General features: G+C 36.1%; 1 protein-coding gene across 3 annotated transcripts in view; it reads left to right on the forward strand.

Annotated features, from left to right (window-relative positions):
- The window catches only part of SENP6 (SUMO specific peptidase 6), a 90826-nt gene that overhangs the window by 39860 nt on the left and 25023 nt on the right, over positions 1-25943 (forward strand). For 2 of the 3 annotated variants that reach the window (XM_037391319.1, XM_037391320.1), the window contains exons 5-12: positions 1730-1831; positions 6228-6248; positions 11541-11611; positions 13182-13327; positions 17910-18309; positions 19162-19397; positions 21904-22065; positions 22962-23004. In XM_037391319.1, coding sequence (XP_037247216.1) covers positions 1730-1831; positions 6228-6248; positions 11541-11611; positions 13182-13327; positions 17910-18309; positions 19162-19397; positions 21904-22065; positions 22962-23004 — 1181 coding nt within the window. Of the gene's footprint in view, positions 1-1729; positions 1832-5139; positions 5267-6227; positions 6249-11540; positions 11612-13181; positions 13328-17909; positions 18310-19161; positions 19398-21903; positions 22066-22961; positions 23005-25943 lie in introns of those variants that run through there. The other variant, XM_037391321.1, reaches the window with a different exon arrangement.

Raw genomic sequence — 25943 nt, forward strand, 5'->3', positions numbered from 1 at the left:
GGCAAAGCTCAGATTCAACAAATAAAATGCTAAAACATGAGATAGGTGTTTTTACAGACTTGCTTGCTTCTTTAAACTCCTTCAGTCTCAAGGATTTGAGAATCTATTCCTGCACTCTGCTTTTTCTTCTCTAGCGTCTCTTTCAAAGACATTAAAATGGAAGCCATAGAGGATTTGAGACACCCTAAAATGCTTAGGGCAAGTAGCAGTCAGCTTCTTATTTCTCAGGTGACAACATTAAGCAGAAGGTTCACTGTAAATTTGTCTGGATGATGACTGACCAGCTGGAGTTGTATAGTCCTGACGTGGAAACATGATGCGGTTACTTTCAAGAGATTGGTGTTTGAATGGGATACGGTTAGCTTAGTTTTGAGGAAGTTGAACTGTTAACTTAGAACATCGATGATGTTTCTGAACTTTGTATTCCAGAAAAGAGAGTTTTACCATTTGGTTGCTTTTAGTAAGTCTTGTTCTACTATATTTATGGTTATGATCAGCCAGATCATAATGGTCATCTTACGATCAGTCAGAAATGCTCTGAAAGCTTCTAATGCTGAGTTACGATACTTGATATAAGGCTCCCCAAAGGGTTTGTAATGCTAAGCTGAAAAGAAATGAAAAAGCAAGCTAGCAGTTTGCTCACTTTCATCTTTTGGGGGAATATAAAAGAAGGATTAGGAATGGGTCATCAGCTTTTTGAGGAATTTTGGTACTTCAGTTCTTTTCATTGTTCATAACAGGACAAATGGTAGGAGCAAAACTTTTGCTGAATAATACTCCTGAGAAATACTATTAATCAGTCAGAGTGCTCTTTCACATGATTTTATTTAGTGCAGTTGAAATTTCCAAGCAGTTTTGCAAGCAAAATTTGAGCCATGTATTTTAATATTTTGAAACAGTTTGCATTATCAACATGCTGTCTGTTAAAAGTTGCATGTTTTTTGAGCATTTCAAATACAGTATTATGTGTCGTGTCTTAGAAGTGTGCAGGGTAATTGTTAGGGTCTAATGATCTTCGAACGAGTACTGTATTATTGATCTACTTTGTATAAGCTTTTATTAGAGAGGATAATGGTGAGTAATCTCTCCAGAACTACATTATGTAGTAATGAGATTAAAGTGTCAAAAGGCAACAAATGAAAAAACCAAAGAAATTCTAAAAGACATTGGTGAATATACTCTGCGCAGAGTCCTGCTGAGATACTTGAGCACCTGAAAATCCTTTTTTTTTTGAGATGCATTGTGGTGTTTCAGTTATGAGCTGTTTTACATCTCTAAATTTCCTGCATTTATTTTCACTTACGATTAATAAGATGAGGGAAATTTCTGAATGTGTAATTAAATCTGTTCAAATGTTATGCCCTCTAAGTCATACTAAAGAAGTTTAGTATTATGCCTTAATGTAGGGATGGGAATAAAAAATTAATTATAAATGTTCATAATTGATTTAAAAAAGCAGTGTCCTTTTGTAGTGATGGGGTTGAGTAAAAGAGAGCTGGTTTGCACTGTTTTGGGTGGTGATAACATTTTAAAAAATCTTTACCTTTTTTGTCTGTTTTTATGCCTGTCAAAAGATCATAACAAGTTGTATTATTGATCCAGAAATACTTTGTTGATTTTTCATTTTGTATGGCTGTTATTGTAAAATCTGGACACCACAATTTTTAGTTAAGACAATGTACAAGTACACCAGAGTCTTTTCTTAAACCATTTCTCTGTATGTTTGCAGTGAAAATGCTCAGAATATGTCTTGTCCTGTAACTGTGGTACATGGTAGACGTTTTCACCATGCACATGCACAGACAGCAGTAGTAAAAACAGCAGCCCAAAGGTAAGACTAAGTGCAGTTGTTTTGCCAAATGTTCCCATTGTAAAAAGTCCTTTCTGGTTTTGTATGTTGTCGTGGTGCATTCTTGATCATGAGCTTTGATCTTAATTACGGAAGTTTCATAAAACTTAACATTTAGGAGTTACTGTTATATAATCTTAGAATTCGCTAGTTTTAAAGCATATTATGGCACGTATTCAGTAGGAGAGCACCTGCTAATGCAAATATGTTTAGAAAATACTTTGAAATGGACATAGTATGCGGTAGAAATTCACGTAACTGACAACAGGATTATCATATACTAATTCACACCAACCTCAGCTTGTGTAAGATCCATCTAAAGGTTAATGATCATATGTAAATACAGCATAAAACATACAAACTGGAACATCAAACAGAAGCAAGGTTTTGCATTTATGTAAGTAGTTGTTAGAAGAAACGACTGGAAACTTGCTGAATTAAATGTACTGTTTTGAAAACTTATTAAATTGCAGGGTTTTTAAATTTTTGTTACAGGCTTTTCACACCTGACGTGTGTCACAAACATGTGAGCTAACCATTGCTTTAAAGATTTTTCTTTCAGAGTTCGTCTGTTCAGAGCTGGTTTTTTACCTATGAATTTCATGGATTTCCACTAGCCCACATGAATGCTTCATCCTGTCAGCATTTTGTAGCCGCTTTCTTCTGCCCCCTTTTTTCTTCTGTTTTTCAGAGTAGATTTTTTGGGATGATGGGATCATACGCTGACATCATCCGCTTTTTCATTCCACTTCCCTCACTTCGATTTGCTATCTTCAGAAAAACAAAGCACATATACTAATGTGAACCAGCTGTGTTCTTTTCTTCTTACATGCAGTCCTTTTAAAAATATCAGTGTTCTGTCGAGGAAAGCATGGGGCATCTCTAAGCATTATGCCCTTACCTTTCACTTTTTGTGGTTTTTTTGGGGGAGGGTTGTTTGGTTTTTTTGGTAATTCTAAGGGATAAAATCTTGGTCGGCAGTGCTAATTAAAGTGATCTGAAGTAAGCAGAATTCTTCATGCGAGATGGCTCTTTCATGGATCTCTGAATGTTGACCTTAACAATATTAGTGTACTTAATTAAGCTTTGTTGTGAGATGGTTCTTTGAAACAGCCAGTTCATCTTACCTACTTAAATGTCACAGGCTGCTTCAGCACACAAGAGAGTCCGTGCTGGAGACTCGTACTCTTGAGGAGATGTTAGACTTGCCTGCTTGCCTTTCTCATCTGTGGGACTTGCTTCTTTTCTAAGGCTTCAGTGTAATGTGGGGGAGAAAAAAGCAACTTTGTATGTGTGACATGAAGAAAGAAAACTAATGCATAATACAGGGAAGCTGAATATTGCATGAAGTAATTGGATAGTAGTCATCTTGAATGTTTCTTTTAGGATTGTTATTGTAGTTAATTTACGTCAACAACAGACAGTTAACTCCTAAGCTAAAAATATTTTTGAAGTTTCAAAGGCAGGAAATAGTCATAACAGTTCCAAGCAATGCTTTGCTACTGGAGGGTGTCAGAACCAGCGTGATCTAATTGACTTGAGGGTGAGCTTTACAGAGGAACTGTGCAAAGGGTATTTAATTCCAGTGTCTTTTGCCAGTTGACTTGATTGGCTACTTTTAAAAAGCTTCTAAACCTTTTTTCTGAGTTAGGGGACTGAAAATTGATAGGACATGGCCTCCTATCATACTTCTTTTAAAAAAAAAAAATAAAAAGGAGGATCTTAAGGCTACTTGATATGGAAAACATAGGTTTATGAATGAGAAGACAATGGTGGTTAGAATAAATAACTAAAATAGGACTATTTTAAACTGTTCCTAATACAAAATACCATTGCATAGAATGTGGGTATTTTTTTTGGCCATGTATTTTCAGTTGTGTGATATTTTTTTAACATTCTTTGCTGGTTTTTACTGACTTTAGATGATAGTTAAGTTTAAAAGTAAATTCTGGTGGTTTCTTCTGAGAGATGAGTATACGCAGAAAATGTGAGTGGCAAACCAAGAATAAAATTCTAGGTGTATATCGACACAAAGCAAAGCTGGTACCATGGAAATTGAGTCCTAAGGTGTTCGTTTTTTTTTCCTACGCCAATTTACAGGCAACACAAAGTTGTCATCTTTTATATTGTATGCATTCGTAGAGTTGTTTTATGGTATGGTGATCAGTAATAACATGGGGAAAATAGTTTTAAATGACCTAATATATTGTTCTTAAATCTGCAGTGGATTATTAAAAGGATAACAAAAAATAAAAGCATTATTAAGTTAGTTTTGAGCAGATTGAGTCTCCGACACTGACATTACTGGGTTCTTTGGGTGGGGATGGTGTCACATGGGGCAAGCTAATTATAAAACTCAGTTGTGATCTCTTTATCAGGTTGAATTTGGAGCTTGTGATGTGTACTCGATCTCCAACTTTTTTGCACATGCATGTTAATTTCAATTTTGACTGTTGCATTCATATTTAAAATATAGGTCTCCAGTACAACAAAATTGGGCATTGAAAAATAATATTTTGATAAAATTTATTCATGTTTTTTCTAGTGGAGTCTGGGGTTGAAATTAAAATTTGCTAATTTGTGATACAACAGATTTTGCAGAGATAGCTTAGCCTAGTATTGAAGATGGTTCAAACTATTTTGCTTCATTCAATGGATATATAGTTCTGTCTTATGCTACTGACTGGCTGTTCTCTAAGACTTGGCATTGGAATGGCATGTATGTACAGCATGTCTAACAAATCTTATGCATGAGCTGCATGAAGCAATTTGTAGAGACACTGCCTGCTCATTATAATTCCTGGATCTGTCCAGATTCTCGTTTTTTAATCTTTTTGAGATGTAAAAGTGAGAATTGTTTTAAATGCATTATATTAATATGGGATTTTAAAACAAGCAAGTGAAGCATCTGATGTAATAATGACAGCGTACAGTATCAGGCATTCTGGAAATTTTTTTCCTGCCTTTAAGTTTCCTTAGCATTAGAATTTACAATTATTGACAGTTGTGATTCTTTACAGCACCTGTAAACAGTTAATTGAAGTTATGTATTAACTGTGCGAAGGATGCAAAGATACTGGGCGTGGTTCCATATGGACATGGTTTGGATCTGACTGAATTTACAAACTCAAATGTGATGCACACAAAACCAATGTTTATTGTTTGTAAAGGCTAGCTCCAGTTCGAAGCAATTTTTCCCCACTTCCATGCAGCGTTGGCTGATCAGCCCCACCCTAGTCTAAGTTGCAGGGGTCACACTGAGTTTTTAATTCCTTTTACTCTCTTCCCAGAGCACTGTGGAGACTGAATGTGTTTTCATACTGAACTCTGTAGGATTATCACAGTTACCTTCTTACCTGGTTTACTCTCAGTCCTGCCATTCCTCAGGGTAACAGAGGGAGAGTTTGCTCTATTCTTGTGAGTGTTCTGTTCGTGAAAAGGAAAGGAGAATTGAGTTTATATTACTCTGTAATATTATCACTCTGTTTAATTTGGCTAAAGTAAAACAGGAAACAGTTTGTTTTGTTTTAGAATACTGTTGGTGTAATGCATATATGACATAAGTTTGTTAGGCTTTTGATGTTTGGTAGGAAAAGGCACATAGATTAAAAGCTTGCAGCATTCCCTATTGCAAGTTTTGAAAAGGCAGGAGAGAGAAAGATACTGTTTTCAAGTTGTCTTCCTGCTGTGCTTACTTAGATCTGTTTTTGTATCAGTCTTTGTATACGAAGGACCTGAGTTGTGAGCATCAGCTACATTCACTGATGTTAAAGGAGACACTTCTGGAACTAGTGGCCCTAATCTTTAAATATTTTTGGAGATTCTTTTTAGCCAAAACCTCAGGAGGAGGCCAGTTGCTTCTGTTTATCCTTTTCTATCCAGTAGCTGATTGCATGTGGCCTCCTAAATATTTTAAGTAATGCTTTCTGAATATTTTTTCTTAATTTAGACACTGAAATATTTTTTGAATAGTTGGAAGCAATGTGTTACGTAAATTTGTTTTATCTTTTGCATGGCAATCAGGGATTGGAAATGAGGCTTCGTCTTAATTCATGTATTGGGATTCTGTCGTGTCAGGTTCTACATTGCAGTGAATTAAGCAAGATGTCCAGGATGAGATCAGAATTAATGAAATTTTACACATTGAAAAAGAGGCAAGACAATGTAGTATTTAAACCACTGTCTGTGAAGTAACATTTGTTTGTGTGTTTATAATTACTGTTACAAAAATGCTGTGAAAAATAATAATGCTTATTTGAAAACTAGTCTAGTGAGCGCAAGAGACCATGAAACAGTTGAATAACTTTTGAATTTAGTGATGTGCAGCACATGTGGGGCTTTGCATCTTACGGTTTTTTTTCTTTTTTCATATTTTAAGCAATCTGGACCAAAAGGAAAGGTAAGCTTACTGTTTGAGCATGGCAATGAGCATTAAGAAAATTAACTGAGTGCTTTATCAATGCTAGTTAAAGAATATTAAATCCAGTCAATCATATCTGCTCATGTGTGAGGAGGGGGGCTAGTTGTTTTTGTTTTGGTTTTGTGGTCCATTTGTTCCCTTTTACTAAAAAAGGACCTTTACATCCATCTCTAAATAATGACATGTTAATGTGAACTTTGGCTACATTTCCGCTGGAAATTTATCCATCTATTTATATATCCAATGTGAAAATAGAGAATTTTGAACTTTCTCTGGAATTTAAGAAATCACTGCTAATTCTTTTCATAGAGCAGCATATTTTGTGTAATAGAATGGATCTGAAGTATATCTTAGTAGGGTGTCTAAGAGCTTTCATTCTTGTCATCTCAGCTTGGTTTGAATAACATGAAAGGTTTTTATTGCATTGCTGTGTACATTCTGTTCATGAAGTGTGTACGTTGAAGCAATTAACAGAAAATTTATAACAAAGCCAGGTACACTGGTTTTTCATTGCTCATTTCTTACTCATTTTGCATCTGTTTTACTGCCTTTAATATTTTGTTAGCAATGTGAAATACCATACATTTGTTTTTCTTCCTGTATAGCTCAAATTCATGTTAGTAGAAATGTTTTGTTGATGGTAACTAATTCTTTGAGTTTTTGCAAATACCTTGTCTATGTAGTTGTTTTTGGCGGTATATGCTTGATATCAGGTTGAATTGTTTAAACAGTGTATGTAATGTTTAACCAATCATGATATAAATAACACAGAAATCTAGTGTAGAACTGTTCTTTGTGAATTCAGGATTTTCTAGATTTATTTCAAATTCAGTAGTAAAATCAAGCCTTTCTGGTTTACTGCCTTTTGTTATTTATTAAAAGAAATACCAAAAGAGATACTCACCCGTTAGTTTTGACCCCTTAGAAGTGATTTGATCATCCTCTTGCTGCCCGTGCTTTGAGTTAATGTACTTTTCCCTGTTTTTCTTTGTGCTGCGTGTATGTTATTAGTTAACCATTCAGCTATTAATGTTTTTAATTTGGTATTCTATGTCATGGAAGACTAGGGTAGAGTTCCATGCTGGTGATCTTAATGATCCCTTGGTGACACCTGCTGCTTCTTTGTTCAGTGCTACTGGATATGTTCTTTTTTTCCTTCCCTGCTTTTTTGTTGCCGTCCTAGCAGGGGAAGCTGATTTAAGCAAGAGCTGCTAAATTTAGTTTTAATCATTACCATCCTAAGTGTGGCTGCAACTCCTGACTTTCTGGGCCAAATGGGGCTACTAACCTGCATACTAAAAATCCAACTCCCTGTGCTGCTGCTTCTCTCTTTCAGCCTTTGCCTTTTATACTCTGCTTTTCCTGTAAGACACATGGAAGCTAAATCGCACCTCAGCAGCTTGGTGCTTCCTGTCAGCATGCTTTTATACTGTTTTTGCGTAGTGACGTAGAAACCAACAGCCTACCTGCGCTGGTCTACCTCTGAATAGTAGTATACAGAGGCAGAGTGAGGAAGGGCTGAATAAGGCAGCCTCTCAAAGAGCCAGGATACACATTAAACACAGCTCGTGTGAGCCTGTGCACCTCGACAAAGTTAGGAGCTGGAGCAGCCTTGTGGATACATGACATGGTATTTTTGATGTGGCTCATACTGGACTGTGGGTAGTTTTCAAAGTTCTGATCTCAGACGGCACTGTACCCTAAATTCCAAGATCCAGATGTTTCTTCAGGTTTATTCCTTTCTGGCATAGACAGAAATTATTGTCCCTGTCCTCCCTGCTCCCCTTCCCCTTTTTCTTTTCTAGAGAAGAAATTTTGTTAGGAAAATTTCACTTTGGCTGGAGGGTGTCACAGAAGTCTGTCTACCAACCCAAGGTGAAGATATTAAGGTCTAATTTCATCAGCAAAGGAATATGGCAGTAATCCATATTCCTGAATACAGTTAATCCTGAATGTGTACTGAAAATACTAAATCAGTGACAACATTCTGTCTGGGCAAAACATGTTTAGTCAAGAATGCTATACCATTTAGCTGTTAAGATGCATCAAAAGTTGAGGACTCTCCACAGTCCAGGCTATGCTAGTATTTTTATGTCTGTTGCAGTAAGAGCTTAATCTCTCTTGGTATTGTAATTAATGTTTTGCTGTTTGATGCTTCACTACTTCTTGAGGTTGCTTTTACCCGATACAGTCTACCTCCCTTGTACTTCAAGGTATTAAAATCAAAGCTGCTTATAATGGATGAAATAAATTAGATGCTTAAAATGATTTAATCTGTGAGTGTGGAGCCTTGTTCTTCAAGAAAAATCCTAAATTTCATAAATATTTTTAGGAGATCTAACAGACAAAAAAACATTGTATATTTGTAATATTTGCTAGGATGGTGGGACAGCAGTCAATATTGTATTTCTTGTTTTTTGTGTTAGACACAGTATGGGGATAGTCTTGCATCTTGGATCTGTTTAGCTGTTAGATCCCTCATTTATTCCTTTTGCACCAGGAGGCTATTAGTTTAAGTTAGGATTTAACAGCAGGAAAGCATTTGGTTTGAAGTGCTGTATGTTTTTTAATCTCCTAAAAGAATTTTTTTGTTTTCCAAATAGCCCTTTTATAGATAGGTGTCATGTTTGATTTAAAAAAAACCCTATAATTTCCATTCTGTTCCTGCACTCACACACAATTAATCTGCTTAGTGTACTAAGTACTTCATTGGAGAAGTTGTCAGTGCATCTGCAGCTGTTCAGATGGCAAGAGACATTGTGCTGAGAGGGGAACCTTCCTTTTGTCACCTGTAAAACCTTTGTGGTGGTGGTCTCTGCCTTTTTGTTTGTGTGGGTTTTTTTCAGGAAAGGACACTAGTAGGAGGTGCTTCAAGTTGCTGCCCTCTTGTGGGAATGCTGTTAGTGTCTCCAAGAAAGGATTCCCACCCCCCCACCCCCCTGATGAAATCTACAAGTACTATTTAAAATTGTCTTTGCCTTCGTTTCTAATCTGACCTTGCATTGGTAACCAGGTTAAACTGTGTCGGGAAGCCTCAGTTGACTTGGAGCTGTTTTTCCTAGCTTAGATTTGAGTGTTATCGGTTGATGGTAAGCATATGAGTAGAAATCTTACGGGAGATCATCGATGCTCATTTTATGCCAGCCCTTGTGTATTCTTGCAAGTGTTTGCCTATTTAATAAGTATCAATGTGGGTCTATGCTGATAACACAAAATTCAGACAAGGGTAGATAATGCTACTGTATTACAATTTATTGTCAATTATTTAGCAATATATGGTGAAGAATTTATCATAATAAAAACCATAAATATATGTTGTGTGTTAAAAATGTAATACAAACCTGTACAATTTTTAGAAGAAAAATAACTTACAAACGTCCAGAGACTTCAAATTGTCAAACTAAATTTTAAAAGAAATTTTACTATTTTAAATTTACTATATCGTTTTCATTGCTTTCGATTAAATGCCAAATAGTTTGAATATTGCTTGTCTTAAATATCAATTAAATGTTTTATGTTTAAAACATTTTACACAAAATAATTTTTCTAACAGTGGTTATATTCAAAACAAGACTTATTGTTATTAAACACTACTGGAAGATAAGTATAACATGTCAGACAACAGCTCGTGCATCCTCACTGCAAAGTTTAGATTTTTGAGATCTCCTTTAAAGAAGTTACAGGGATATTTCTACCCTTTAGAATGTCAATAGCATTGGTTTTTAATAGCAGCAGCTTCTCATTATGCAGTGATTAGTTTGAGCTCTGCCATTATATTTCCAGCAATTCTGTCTTCAAAGTAATCCCTTGTGATTTGAATTTTTAAAGAAAACGTTCAAAAAAATCATATATGTAACTTACTAACAAATATTCATGTTGACTTTCTGATACTGGGTCAGTTTGTGTCTGTGCAGACATTAAAAAAAAAATTGGGGAGCAGGATTGTTTCAGAAACATCTTTGACACAATCACTAACAAACTACTTAATCTGTGATCTGTGATAAGTTGGTGGGCACTCACGGTGTTGTGCCATCTCTACATTCCGTGTTGCAATCCAGCCATGCTTGTTTTTCAGTCCTCTCTGCCGTAGATTGTTCTTGTTCAAAGGTGTTAATTAATAGTAAAATGTAGGGAAACCCTGAAAAATATCTAGAAATGCAGAAAATGAAAAGGTTTTATTAGGAAATGCTATGCTGAAAGAAAGAAAACCTGAAGCCTGATGCTGAAGTCCTCTTCAGCCGTAGCCAAATTTTTTGTCAGATGGGTCCTCAAAATTTAGCTGGTAGTTTGAGATGTTACTCTCTACATCTGTTTTCTTTGCCCCCTTTCTGTTGATTAATGCTCTTGTAATCAGAGGCAGCAGTATGGGATGTGTGTGACCCATTTACAGCCCGGTGCACTGGCTTAACTTGCCAATAAAAACATTCTCCACTGAAGTTGTTGGCAAGGTTTCCTGTGTTTCAGGTGCATGCCATCTTCTGTTCCAAGAGGAGGGGTACTCTACAGCTGTAGAGCATGGTAAGGCAGCTGAGAGAGAGAACTGCCACAAACAGTAACTGAGATGCCGTGAGCTTCAGAAATCTTAATTTGGTAGTAGCAGGATTTGACACACTAGTGTATAAACTAAAAATGTCTTTCGGGGGACTGAAAAAATCACCATACTATAATGCTTTATGTTCCATTATTTGCACAGCAATTGTGTGTCATGTGTATTATGCAAATTATTTATTAAAAAAGCTTTATTATCCACTAATTTGTCTATATTATTATATTTTAAAAACAAACATATGGGAACTATGTCTTCTTCTGCGTTGCTCTTTTTATTTTTTGGCCACAACAATTTTTGACGTCAGATCTCCTTCCTCTGTTTTGCATCTTCTCTTCCTGTTTTTAGGTTGTGGAACTTATGGAATCTACTTTAATATTAAAATAACAGTTGTTTGTATTTTTGGACTTTAAAAGTATCTGTCTTCATGAATGAGGAGGAAGAAATGCAGGCTTCAGTCTTTGAAGACTTGGGTCTGAAAGTGAGAGACTCCTGAACTCTTGATTACTGTCAAAGGGGATTTAGATCAGAAACACTTCTGAGACCTTTACTGTAGCTGTTCCTAGTGTTCTGGTACTATTTTTAAAAGGGCAGATAGCATGTAATAGAAGTTATTTATTCATAGCTTTCAGATACATTCCAGGTTTATTTGCTCATGTATAATTGTGACTAAATTATAATGGTGTCTGTCAAAATAACAACTGTACATGTAATTCATTTTGCAGAAAAGAATACCCTCCTCAGCTTCAGAAAGTAGAAGCAGACCACATTAGGTTGCCACGGTCTCAAGGAGTGGGTAAGTTACGTTTAGAGTTTTCATTTCTTTTAAGCAGAATAATTTTTTGAATACCTGCTTTGGGTGGGTGTGTTGTCAAACTTTGTGTAACCTTTAGCATATCTGTTTATATCCTTGTATCATGTTATTCTAGATTATAGAAGTTTGTGCATGAAGGGAGGATTTTTTCCCTTTTCGACAGATTTCTGCAACCTGATCAGTCACATTATAATTAAATTGAAATTAGGCTTCAGTTATGTTAAAAACAACTGAAATTGGAAAAATTTCAAGTCATAGAATTGAGATAGAACAGTTCTCTCGAGATCTTCCTGTCTGAGCCCAGGCCCTCAGCTTCTCTTCAATTATTGACAAGGAACTTCTGTAGCACTGTTAGTATGTGCAAAATGGTAAATAACACTGGGTACAAAGTATATTCATGCTCTGAGGTAGCGAGTAGAAGAGCCAGCATTAGCACTGCTCTGTACCTCAACTGAAATATGCACTTACATAATTGGTTAGGGGCCATTGATGGAGGTGCAAAAGAGAAAATAAAGTTTGCTTTGAGGTGTGGAAATTGTGAAATTGGAAAAGAAAAATCACTCTGTGTGTTTGAGCTTTGTCAGTACAGGTAACAGTCTGTAAACTTGCTATTCAGCTGCTTACCCATCTATGCTAACCAGTTACTCTGCTGTGTGTTTTTAGGTTAATGTTAAGTAGAACTTCACCAGTTCACACAAGTAGTTACTTACACAAGAGTAAATTAACATAGAAAAACCTCACTTATTATTATTTCTTTGTTGAAAATTACTCATTCTTTAGTTTTGAGATGTCTTCTAATAGTAGGAAGTTGGTGAGACTATCAGTGTGTATATTGAAAAAGTGTTCATATCTATTTAAGAAAATACAGACTTAAAAAAAGTTCCAGTATGGAGACCGCAATTAAACTAGGGAGTATAAATAGCACTTTTACATTAAACCGAATTAAGGCACTGTTGTACAACATACTGTACTACTTAAGAAGATCTCACTCTGTACATTGTTAATTTATTGGTTTCTTTGTTCCAGTGTTCTTGCAGTATTTCAGTGAATGCCCCAATAAAAAACAAGATACAGCAGTGTAGTTCACTGTACTGCTGAGTCTTGTGTTGAAGGAATAAATTCTAATGACACAGAACATTTCCAGTTATTCTGAATGCACTTACCAGCAGTCTGTTAGTGAAAATTACCATGAGCATAATGTAGCAGATCTCCTATTTTCAGTAGCGGACAGTCCATTGTAGTTGTAGTGAAGTTAGTATAGACTTTTTAAGTCCAAAGCCTCCTCCAAATAGGAGGAGGCTTTGGACTTAAAATTGTCACCGAAAGACACTGAAATAGTATTAGTAAAACAAGATTTTTGAAGTTACTTTGGGGATTTTTTCTTATTCATACAACAAATCATGAGAACTTGAAGCAGTGTAGTTTGTTGGATGTTTAAAAAGGTGTTTATGTTTAGTTCACATTAGTGTAAAATGTGAAAAATAAGGCGATACTTATTTTTAAAGCATATGAATAGACGTTTTTTGTAACATTTTTGCGTTTTCCCTCCTAGACAGTATAATGGAAAACACAGAAGAGTCAGAATCAGAATCGGAATATGAAATTAAGAGAAAGGTGCAACAGAAACGTCACTGCAATTCATATCAATCTGACTTGACTCTGTCTTCTGCTACAAAAAAATGCTTAACTCCGTTAAAGGTGGGTTACATTTTAAAATCATTTAAACTTCTGTTTATCTTTAAAAGTTGTTGCATATTTTAAAAACAGGTATACAGCTGTAGAACAAGTTAATGTTCTAAAAATCCTTAGTTGGGAGAAAGCGTTACATAATTTTTTTAAAAAGTGTTACAAAAGTAGAGCTATTTAAGTGTTAATATTGATACTAGCTATGAAATACTTTCTGATTTGAACAAACAGATGCTGCACTGGAAAGCAAAAGAACCTGTAGTTAATTTGATTGGATGATCAATAAACCAGAAACTGATAATTTTGGTTTGCTGTCTATGAAGTAGAGGAACACTGTTTTACTGTCTGGCAGTTTTGTTTTTGTTTTGTTTATTTTTTTTAGTGTCCTGATTTTCTGTACTCATAACAATAAAGATAGAGGTACTGCACAAATGCAAGTACTTCTTACTAAGTTGCTCTCTTTCTCAGTGAAACTAGCACAGGTATCCAAATGGCATTCTGTGGTCTAGGTGCAGCCAACCAGGTTATTTTGCCTGGAACTTTGCTGAGTATCAGATGCAAGCTATTTTTGAAATTCCCGTAAGGTGCTCTATATTTCTTGTCATCTTCCCAAGTTACTATGGAAGATTCATAATGCACGCATACAGGTCACGCTGTATGACTGTCAAAGCAAAATTTCTTGTAAGGAGATCTTGGTGTAAAAATAAACAAATACATCTATTACACTTGGTACTACTCTTGTGCATTACCATTACTATTTAGTTAATTAATATGATGTTATTTGAAAATCTTAATACCTGAGGTTTTGATCTGTGTATGATATCTATATAGCTATGATCTATACAAGCAAAGTAATGAAGTAACAAAGCAGTTAAAAACGAAAAAAAGACATTACTGTTCTGTGGTTTTTGTTTAATCATTATATTGATAAACATGGTTTATGTTTGTTTAAAGAAATAAAATACTCATTGCAGCTTACCTTATGTCCTGTCAAGTAAGGGACAAAAGCAGAAAACCGTTTTCTAGATGGAAATGGTCATTGAAAACAATTTAAAAATAAATGGAATCTTGTCATTTCCTTGATAAAAGTCTGAAGATCTAACAAATGTCATCTTTTTAATACATAAATTGTTTTCCCTACAAATTATCTGAGTTAGCATGAGAGGAAAGAAAGCAGCCTCATGATTTGTGGCTGCATTGTGAACTGTTAGGCCGTTTGCAGTAACTCCTAGCTCTCACTAGAAGACTCTGTACATGAAGAAGCAACGTGTGCTTTCAGCATATTCCTCCCTGTTGCAAACCCGTGGTACTGAAACCCAGAACTACTTCCCGCATTGTATACATGGGGAAAGCGGAGGTTGGAGCTGTATGTGGAAGCATCAGCAGCTTGGTATCCTTGAGCTAGATTGCGTATGGCTGACCATGTTGCTAAAATAAGCTGTTTTCTGTCTCCCCGATTAAAAAAGCAGCAGACTCGATTATAGGTCAGGGGCATGATTTCATTTCGAAAGCCACCAGGCAGGTTGCACTTGTAAACAGTATTTAATAATTGCCTGGTACTTTTTCCCGTGCATATCTTAGAAATCTGTAAAGTTGAGAACACCAGCAGTCATGAATGAAAACCAATTACCTTTTCTCAGACAAAAGAGCTGAGTACCTGTGGTAAAACTCTCAAGCAGTAAGCCTAAAAAAGGCAACCCCCCCCATACTGTTCTCATGATATATTACAAGAATTCAGAGATTTTATTAATCAGTTGTTGTGAGGCTACATAATCATTGAACAATTTGATTGAAATTCAGCCACTGATTCAGGAAATGTCTAAATTGGTGATTACATCAAGTAAGGAGGGTATGTCCTTACTCTGTTCCCTGTTCTACCATCTACCGCTGGCCACTGCTGAACGGTAAGCACAGGGCTAGATGAACCTTTACTCCAGTCCCATAGGGTAGTTAGGATCCTTATAAGACTGTCTAGTTTGTGGATATGCTTTTTGGATATAGAACAGATCTCGCTGCAACTGAATTCACTAGCACAACTCACAGTTTTATTTTCTTTTTTAAATGGGTTAAGAGTTTTATAATTTATTACAGTAAAGGGATTTTTATGCATTTGTCATGAACTATACGCGTTTACACGAGCTATGAGTTGCCAGAGTGTGCAGATGATGGATTGGAGGTTGTCATGGTTTAACCCCAGCCAGCAATTAAACCCAGCCAGCAAGCCAGCTCCTTGCTCACTCCCCCTGTCCCACCCTGCCTGCCCCCAAACCCCTAGGGGTGAGGAGAACAATCAGGAAAAAGGTAAAACTTGAAGCTTTACCTCAAAAAGGTTGAAGTAAGAACAGTTTAATAGTTGTAATAAAATAAAACCCAATAATAAAAACAACAGTAATTGTAATGAAAAGGAGGGAGAAGGGGAGAGGAATAAAATCCAGAGGGAAGGAGAGGAAAAAACCCAAGTGATGCGCAATACAGTTCCTCACCACCCGCTGAGCAGTGCCCAGCCAGTCCCTGAGCGGTGATCAGCCAGCCCTGGCCAACTCCCCCCGTTTATATACCCAGCGCGACATTTTATGGTATGGAATATCCCTTTGAAGTAGGTTGGCTGTTCTGTCCCAATTTCTTGTGCCCCTCCAGCCTTCTTGCTGGCAGGGCCTGAGAAACTGAAAAGTCCTTGACTTAGAATAAGCATTGCCTAGCCACAACTAAAAACATCAGTGTGTTTTCAACATCATTTTGGTACTAAATCCAAAACACAGCACTGCATCAGCTACAAAGAAGAGCATTAACTCTATCACAGCTGAAACCAGAACAGAGGTTTATGGAACCTCTGAACAATTCAAAAGTGTTGGTTGTGCTTTTGTGCAGGAGGAATTGCAGGTACAGCCTCGTGCTTGTCAGGCAAAGTGCAAATGTTTTCCATCTTAGTAGACCATAGATTGTGCTTTCTAATTTTTAAAAACTTAAATAATTTTTAAAGGAAAACTTCAGTCATAGGACAGAGTATTTGTATAGGGCAGGGGTCCTCAAACTTTTTAACTAGGGGGCCGGTGCGGATGAAGTGGCAGCAGGCCATCTGCGGCTGCTTGGTTTCCCCCCCAACCCCCCGCGGGGGGGTCTGTAAATACCGGGGGCCGGATTGAGGACCCTGGGGGGCTGTACCTGGCCCATGGGCTGTAGTTTGAGGACCCCTGCTACAGGGCATATAGTATTTATATTTTGCAGATTTCATTTTTTTAAAAAAATTCTGTATTTTACAAGTTAAGCCAGACACATTTAGGTAGAGCTCATCTACTTAAGTACTCATTTATCTTCAAGTAGAGTCTAAATAAAAGAGTATGCCCCTCTTTAATTAAATGCTACCTCTTAAACACTACTACCTCTACCATCAATATGCAAGTGTTCAAACCATGAAAAGGAAGTAGGTTTTAAATTTTTGGTGTGTGGCTCGAGTAGAGGGGTGCAGTTATTCTGATCCTTCAGGTAGAATTGGTAGCTTCTGCTGAATATTTTAATGTCTGATTGAAATTCTTCAATGTGATTAGAGGTATCTTTGCTACATTCTATAACTAAGCACTGAGGCACAATACTGGTTTTCATGTCACTTGCTATTTTATCACTCTGGTTTTAGAGGTCTGATACTACATTTTTATATGCTGGCGTTTTTTGCATCTGTGTTGCTATAGTATGTGTAGCTTTGTTAAACTGCAGAAATTTTGTAACAACAATATATTCTCCTTGCATAATTTTTGTCTTTACATTTGTTTTAAAAAGTGATTGAAGATTCAACACCTGAAGAAGTCTTCTTTATTGGAAAGATGTTCATGATGGCATGGAGTGTGGGGTGGGGATGAGGATGCATGTGCTAACTGTAATAGCTATGTTTTGAAAATATGTTCAAAGAGTTTTTTGGTGGGACCTAGTGCATGTGAGAGAAACAAAACATGTCTCTGTGTTTGCAGTGATAGGATACATTTTCCCTTGTAGCCCCTGCGCTCCTCTTGAAAGTTTGGGGATCTCCTTATTCTGAAGTCCTATTCTCTTTTCTGAGATGCTGAACTCTAGAGCAGTGTACTTTTTTTTCCTTGTCTGTCTGTCTGTCCGTCCTGTCTTTTTGTTGAGGAGAGATTTTTCTGCATGCTTTGCCAGTCTGTTGGAAGATATCTTGGGGAGACCGGGAGGTTGCTTCTAGTCCTCGTTAGCATTGTTCTCTGGATCCTTAGGTTACTCCATTTTTCTCCAATGAAACTATTTTTTACAGAGTGATGTAAATGGACCTTCTTGCTGATGAATATATCTGAATAATATGCAGCCTTTTATATACAGAAAAAAAAAAGCAAGAAGAAAAATCTGAATTATCTGACATTAATCACTTATTAAAAATACCCACAAGTGCCAGTTGTTCCTGTTAGAATATTTTTCATTTCCTTAAATGAAAAAAATCAAACTGTCTTTTAATGTTTGCTTTCCCTGCTTACTATAATTGCTAATATAGTCAATTTTTATTCTGAACAGGAATTAAAGGCATGATTTGGAAATGGTATCTTTGCACTTAATGTGGTTAACTAGTTTTGTGTGTGTGTTTCCTCTCTAGCTTTTGGAACCAATTGATTATTCTACTGATTGCCCAAATTGTGGGCGGGCAAATGAAAATCAGACCAAATGCCGACATTGTGAAAGTGCTTCTCTAAAGGATTTGCAAAGAATCTCCAGACAAACTGTGACATTAGGTGAATCTGTGGGACCTTTATCACGTTCTTCGATACATCAGAATTCAACAGGGCAAAAATCTTCAGGTACAGGCTTCAGCACAAAGAAGTTTTATAGTTCTGCTGTTGGGAAAGGTCCAACAGATATTCTACTGAGTAATGAAGTAGGACATTCTATGTTACGACAGAATGGAAAAGTCGGTCTTATTACTGGGACAAAAAATCCTAAAATTACAGGAAGCTTAAGACAGAGAAGTACGAGACCATCTGAACTAAATGATCCAAGTAAGTACCTTTTTATGCATATAGCCATGAACTGGAAACCCAAAATACTGTATAATGAAGGAACTGTTCCTGCAGGTTTACATTACTGATTTTGCATGGAATTTTTTTGTGAACAATCTTCTTGGGGAAGAGGGACAGACCTTTTTATAATTTCATTTTCATAGGCTGAGGTACTCTCTGAGAAGGATGAACATTGGGGAAATCAAATTACTTCATGAATCTTTTATTTTTAAAAATACACTTTGTAACTTTAGCAAAAAAGAATTCTTAGTAGAATTTCATCATTCATTCTCCCAAAGGGAAAGACAGTCTTTGTTTTTTATTTTATATTCCCCCCCACCTTTCTTTTAGAGCTACGCATTTATTTCAAATTCGTAATTTGTAAAATGTTGACTTTTCGCGCTTTCTCTGCGTAAACTCAAATTAATTTATAAGCAGGAAGGAACTTGGAATTTGGGAAATTATGTTTCTGGTTCCATGCTTAGTTTACTAGACCATGTTGTCTTACTGATTTGAACAACTTGTTGTAATTTCTTTTGACGGTTTTTCTTAATTTATATTATTCACTTTCAATTTTTGATTGAACCAGGAAATGTATGACTTCACTTCTGTGTGCGGAGGCTGACTAACGATACCCGTTTCTTGCATAGTTAGTTGTGAGAAATAAATGAGGGGAGGGAGCGCCTGTGAGCAGATTCCAAATAAACATTATTAAAAGCATAATATAATGATAAATGTGGACTTTTTTGGCACTGCAGGACAATTACATAAATTACTTTTAAGCTATTGCTGGAAAAGAAATTTCTGTTACAGGAAAATGTAGTGGTTGAGAATGTAATATTTTCTGTTTAGTTGTCTTGTCTAGTGATGATGATGATGATGATGAGGATAGTGGCAGCACTAGGAGAATGGAAAGCATTTCACCTCGTCCTGCAGATTCAGCCCGCTCCTCCCCAGCTCCTTCTACAGGAAAGGTGGAAGCAGCATTAAAGGAAAACAGTTGTGGAATAGAACAGAGAATAGGTAGTATAACAACAGATACAGAAATTGCAGTCACACTACCAAGAAAAGCAAGAATGAAAGATCAGGTACTATTTAATGCTTTGTTTAAAGAAAACAAAAATCAGATAATGGTAAATGTAAAGGCTTGTTTGCATTGTCAGAAGTTGACTATATTTTGATTGCTTTTCTTACTTAGCAGCTCATTGAGTAGTATATCTGCTTACATAATACTGGAGACATAAGAAAATGTATTAATTATATTTTTACAAATGTTCATCGTGATTTGAATTATGCTCTTAACATAGGTGCTTCTGTGTTGAATGTATATTCTTTGAGACTGTGCCAGGGTGTCTGTGTGAAACTCAAGGGCCCGCTTAGTTTGTGAAAAAAAATATTAAGTACCAGCTCTTGCTTGGTGAGACTTTGGACTTAGAAAGTTAAACATGAAAAGAGACATTAGGAGTAATAGCGTCCCTCTAAAATCAAAATACTTTGAACAACTGCCCCAATTAATATATTTATTTTAAGGATTTCCTGGTGGGGCTTTTGTTTTGTAGTTGAGTACCACTGCAAGGTTTGGATAAACAAAGATAAAAAGTGCTCCATGAGCAGACTTCTTAAGTGCTGTCAAAGGGGACAGCTTTCACAGTATGTTAAAAAATTAACCACCTCAACAGTGAGCCATTAGGAAAAATAATTCCTCTGTGGCAGTGTGGTGTTGAATTAATAGTGCTGATTAAAACTGTTCTTGGGTCGCTTGTCCAGTTCAACACAAGTATCGGATCAGATTTCCACCTGCAGTCTCAAATCCTTTGTGTTTTCTGAGTTAGAATGCTGAAGTAAGGATGCCAAAACCTTCATGCAATGTTGAGATTCAGAAGCCAACATTCTAGTCTTGTAGTTGATGAAATTATGGATGTTTGTAATATGGTATATAATTAGTCACCACTATCAATATGAAGCTGTGAACCTCTAGCCTACAATAAAGCTGTGGGGCTAAAAGCTTGGATGATAGATAGTTTGGAATTTCATTTATTCTGGCATTATCTACTGGATTAATTGAAACTGTTCCATTGTGAAGCCGCTGGTGTCTAAGACTCCTGAAACTCTCCCAAATGCTTTTCTTTGTAGACCCATATGTTCCTGTTCACCAGTCTTTAAGAACCAGTAGTAACATTGGAAATGAATTATGTATTTTATATAAAAGTAGGAAATAACTTGCTTTTGAAAATAAGGGAAACAATTTTTTTTTTGTTTGTGAAATTTGACACAAACTTTCCATTGATTCAAGGAAACTATGAAGAATTGCAGATATCAGTGTTTTTGTCAGATATGATGGAAGAAGCTTGGAGAAGCTTTGTTCATTTTTTTTTCTCTCAAAAATATTCATTATTTCTTTACTGAAGAGGCTACTTGAATATAGCTCCACTTAAATTTTTACCATTTTACTGTTTGTCTGTGATTTGAGTTTTGAGCTTTTAATAAAGTTTAGCAAGTCCTAGAAGATATTTTATTCAGGGATTGGGAATCTTTGCCTTCTCTACTGTATTTAAATGAAGCATCCAAACATGTAGCTTGAGTTACGGCCAAGATAGGCTAGTGATTAGGGACTTTAACCTAATTGTCAAGACTTAGTCTTAGTAGATAGGTTGAATCCCTTAAAATGTTCTTCTGTGGGAGTTTTAATTGTATTTTGTAACTCAAAAGAATGTTTATTAATGGACAGCTTTATGAAACAATGTAACTACAAAATAAAAGACTAGTGTACAGAAAATCCTTCCACGATGTAGAGCAATATAAGCAATAAAAAAAATAAATACATTAATCAGGTGGCTGTTGGCCAGCTTTCTTTCATTTTAATAGGTTTTCATAAGATTGATCTGTTGGTAAATGGGATGCTTCATTGAGATTACCGCTTCAGTCAGCATCTGGAGACTTTCTTGAACTGGAGCTAAACTCCACGTGACCTTCTTTCAGTATTCAGACTTCTGGTCCTGGAATCTATCCTAAAAATATCTTAATAGTTCTGTAGAGTTTCTTTAAGGAATTTTGTTTGGGCTTATTGATGTTTCTTGAAGATTCTACAGTTGCTAATGTGGTGAGGCACTGTACTTCAGTAATTACTCAGTGTTTTCAGTCACAAAAAGCTTGCACTAATAAAAACTGAAAGAAAAAACAAACCCACCAACATTGTGGTGCTTTTACAGCATTAGCAGTTTTATATAAATAAAATGTATTAAAAATAACCCTATTTTGCTGGACTGCACAGTGTTTCAAAATGACAAAACCTGAATTGGTTTTGGCAATTTTAGGAGCACTACTTGTGATTTGGAAATATTAACCAAATGTTTACAAGTGTCAGCTTACCCTTTCTTTTTTTCTTTAATCTAGAATGTTAAGGTCTTTAGATGTTCCGTAAAGCCCTTTAGGAAATTTGTATCTTCTGTTTATGGTTGAGGTGGATGCTATATAGTAAGTAATGTTCTTGACCAACAGAAAAGTAGTTGAAAATATAGTCGCTAGTTTTTAGCAAGCTTGTTTTAGCAATAAATCTTAGTGAGACATTCTGAAACCTTGAAAATTACTTTTCAGTTTGGGAACATTGTGTCTAACACTCCAATAAAACGGCGTAAAGTTATTTCTCGAGAGATTGTAACTGAGACTGTACCTCTGAATTCCTGTGAAAGTGTCATTCTGCATTGTCGAAGTATACGAATAGGAACACTACGAAGAATGGTAGTGGAACCTGTGATTGTAAGTAAACTTACTATTTCACAAATCTCCTTTCAGTTTTTGATGGACATTGTTATTTTCATACTTGAACAACATAATATTTTTGCCTTTTATCTGTGGAACAGTAAGTTTGTCTCTAATGTCAGGGGCAGTGATTCCCAAAGAATCCCAAAGTACTGACATACTATCTAGTGCTGGTGTTAAAGAGAAACATCATGCCTGCAAAACCCTTGAAAACAATTTACTTGGCTGTGGAGGCTTGTGGATTAGCATGCATTTGTTAAGAATATTGAAGGCAACAGTGACCAAAAAATTAATATTGATAGATGAGAGGAAGAAGCATGTCTGCATGTCTGCAGTTGAATTATTTTATTTTTATATAACATTTTTTTTTTTGTTAGCTCAGTTACTCAGAGACTTTCAAGGAGACATCGAATGTTAGTTGTATGCAATAAGCCAGAGAAAATGGACACTTCTTGCTGGGGTAACCACATAAATAGCAGAGAAGTGTTACTTGTTCTTTCCACTTATCTGCAAAACCCTGTTGTTTGATTTGCTTAAATACTGATAATAGAAGACATTCTCTTTTGAAGATAGTTTTTTTTTTTTTTCCCTCTCGCTATAATTGGTGGTATTTTTCAGAGCATTATAAACCTTTTTGAAAGTGGAATACTTAGGAGAACTCTTGAAGTTTCAACAGTCAATATGACTGAGACACTGAATAATAAAGAATATACTTGCTTCCTTGACTTATGCTTAAATGTACACTTTGCTTTTTTTAAAAAGGTAGTTTTTATTTTAAAATTTTCATTACTTAAGTACTTAGTCAATTGAAATATGTTTGCTCACAATTAAAAGGCATTAAGTCAGTTTTGGTTTAGAGAAGATGTGAAATCTTATTTTGTTGTCTTCCACAGTTTTGCCTGGATTATATCAAAATACGCTTAGAAAGTCAAGAAGGTGAGTACATCTTTCATTTTACATTAATACTGATCATATATATATATTGCGTGAAGTAACTTTCTGAAAGGATTTAACAAATAAGTCATAATGAAATGTCAATTCTCATTTTGTGCCTGTAGTCAGGGAAGAAGAATGGGAGTATAAATTTGAACTGCCTCGTGAATAAATACAAAATGATTTTGCATTTTTTATAGCTTCCACTGACAGAAAAAAAATCACAGCAGGAATTAAGAATTTGTGGTGTGCATTTGGTGTGCAAATGGATGGTCATTAGCTCTTCCCCTTCATTCTGGCTGAAGAGTTGTAGATATTCTGGTGATGACTGGCAAAGGTTGTCTTGAAAATTATTAACAAAAACAAAAGGCAAGAGTAACCTCCTGTAAAACATGTTACCTTTTATTAGTTTTTTTTTATTTCAGATGCATCAGTAGAGAGTAAAAACCACCTAAGTGTCTTAGACCTTTCCTGTCTATATCTCCCTGGAAAAATTTTTCTTCTCTAGCCTCTGAGTTGTAGATTTCATGTTCCTGAAAGAAATACAGGGACATAGTTTAGGAAATGGTGAGCTTACAGTTATTGCGCTATTTCCTTTGTTTTCTTTTGTAGGGTTTTGCATTAGGCCTAAAAAGAAGCAATGCCTCCTTTTCTTAATCTTAAGTTTCCATGAAGATGCAGTCCTATTGAATTTTGCCTTTTGTTATTTGTAAAACAGAGCTATTATATTTTGTCATTATTATATACAAAAAGGTGTCTCATAACCTATAAAGATAAGCATAGGCTTTGCTCAGTAAAGTATTTTAATTTTCTGCTGTGTATAAAATATAGATGCATAGAAACTATCAGTTTTCATGCATTAAATGCATTTCTAAAAAAACATTAAAAAGCTTAGTAAAATTTGTAGAAAATGTCAATTTTTAGTCAAAACAGCTGCATGGTGAAATGATTTATGTGGGACTTGGTCCCTCAATAGCATAAATATGGCAACTCATTAAATGCTGTGTTTATCGGAACATTTAGCACACTTCCATTTAATTTTTTTTGTTTTGCAGCTGGAGGGAGATGGGTGTATTCCCAGCTAGGTCCATTTCTATTAACATCATAATCACAGCATGACTTGTTTTAATACAAGTAAGGGTCTTGAAATAAAAATGACACCTGATATTTTTTTTCTTGAGATTGATTACAACGGTCATGCTTTTTCAGGGAAAGGCATATGCTTTGAACAGCTGTAGAAACAGCAGTACTGTCCTGCTTTGAGCTTGTGTTTGCATGTATAAATATGTCAGGTTCTCAAAATTCTCTCCACGTTCCTTGTCAGTTTTCTGCAACTCCCAACTGGTGTTTCAAGGAAACAACTTTCTGTTTCTAACATGTAAAAATCTATTCACGTGGCCTTTAATGGATAAGTCATGTTGTCTGTCTTACGTCAGTGTTACAGGAAATATTGTTCAGGGGTTAAGGTGTTTATGGGGAAATGTATTATTAAGATGCTTGTCTTAACACAAAAGGATCAATATAATTTACATTTTCATATGAGTAGTAGACAGTCTTCCTTGCACATGAAATTCGGTACGTTTTACCTCGGTGCAAGCCACCGTTACAAGGATTCAGAATTTTCTCCAAAGACCAGCTAGCTCATGTTGTGGCAAGGACTTTCTATCTAGACAGCATTAGAAGGACTTGTATACCTCTGGTTTTCACTGTGATTGTCGTTACTGCAGCCTGCCTCTGAAAGTGGGAAGTTAGGTAAAATGAACTAAGGCAAGTGTTTTCATTTAGGAAGGAGAAACTGAATATTACTATAGAGACTGAGATACTGCAGCCTAGCCTTGGAAAGCTATTTTGTTGTTTGTTTTAAACAAAAAGGGCAGAAGACTCTAGGAGTCATCTACAAATCTTCATTCATTTACTAACTTCATTTTCTCCTGTCTAAGTCCCTAGGGAGATAAAGGAGGATCAGTGCAAGGAGATAGACTAGTTAGAATCCATGTAGCACATTGCTGCTGCTCTTTTCCTGATGAGATGGCAAAACGTGTCATGGCAAACGTGACAAACTGTTCTGAACAGCGAATGTCCAGGCGGCTTGAAGGAAGTGTGTTGTCACTGCAGCCTGACTCGGAGCCGGGCTGCTTCTTCCGCAGCTAGTGGGACAGGGGTATTGGAGGTTTAGAAGAAAAGGCGGGCTGCTTTGCTCCACAGAAGCTGTGGTGGCCACCACTTCCAGTCTGCAGCCAGTGGATAGTTGGCCTTGGGTAACTGCCCTGTCTTTTCAAGCAGCAGACTCCCCTTCTGGCAGGCACAGGGGTGTGCATTCAGTTGCTGGCAAGGGTGGGTGTAGAGGGTGGCTGCTGGACTTTGACTGCTAGATGCCAAGATAAGGATCGCAGGGGTGGGAGGGGGAAACGCTTCCTTCACTAATAATAACAACCACTGATGTGCTAAACTAGAAGGTAATGGTATGTGTTTTATGTCTTCCCCTCCATCATATGTTTTTTTGCAATTATGTTCAGGGTGATGCAAATTAAACTCTTTAGGTGATAACCATTTTACTAATTTTTACTCACCATCTGTCTGGTCACGAAATATTTACTAGAATTTAACTTAAGAAAATCCTTAATATTTTCAGGAATTCCCTGCAGCATCTTTTCCCTTTTACAGGGAAGGGAGGAGGAGACAGGCTTGTTGCATTATTATTTATTAAAGGACTTCATATTGGCTCCATTTGTCCTTCCATTCTGTGCTTTGTTCCTACATAAGGGCATACAGTTTTTGTGGTGGAGGCTGCCATCAAGCGTGTGTGGAAGCTGCCGCTAACTAAAGCTTTAAGTAACTACCATTAACCATTTTTGTGATCTAGAAATAATTAATGTCATTGAACTTCTGGGTCTTTTCATCAAATTGAAGAATTTTGACTTCACACAATTTTCTTTCCGTTT

This window comes from Falco rusticolus, chromosome 6 (genome assembly GCF_015220075.1).
Source record: "Falco rusticolus isolate bFalRus1 chromosome 6, bFalRus1.pri, whole genome shotgun sequence".
Classification (NCBI taxonomy): domain Eukaryota; kingdom Metazoa; phylum Chordata; class Aves; order Falconiformes; family Falconidae; genus Falco; species Falco rusticolus.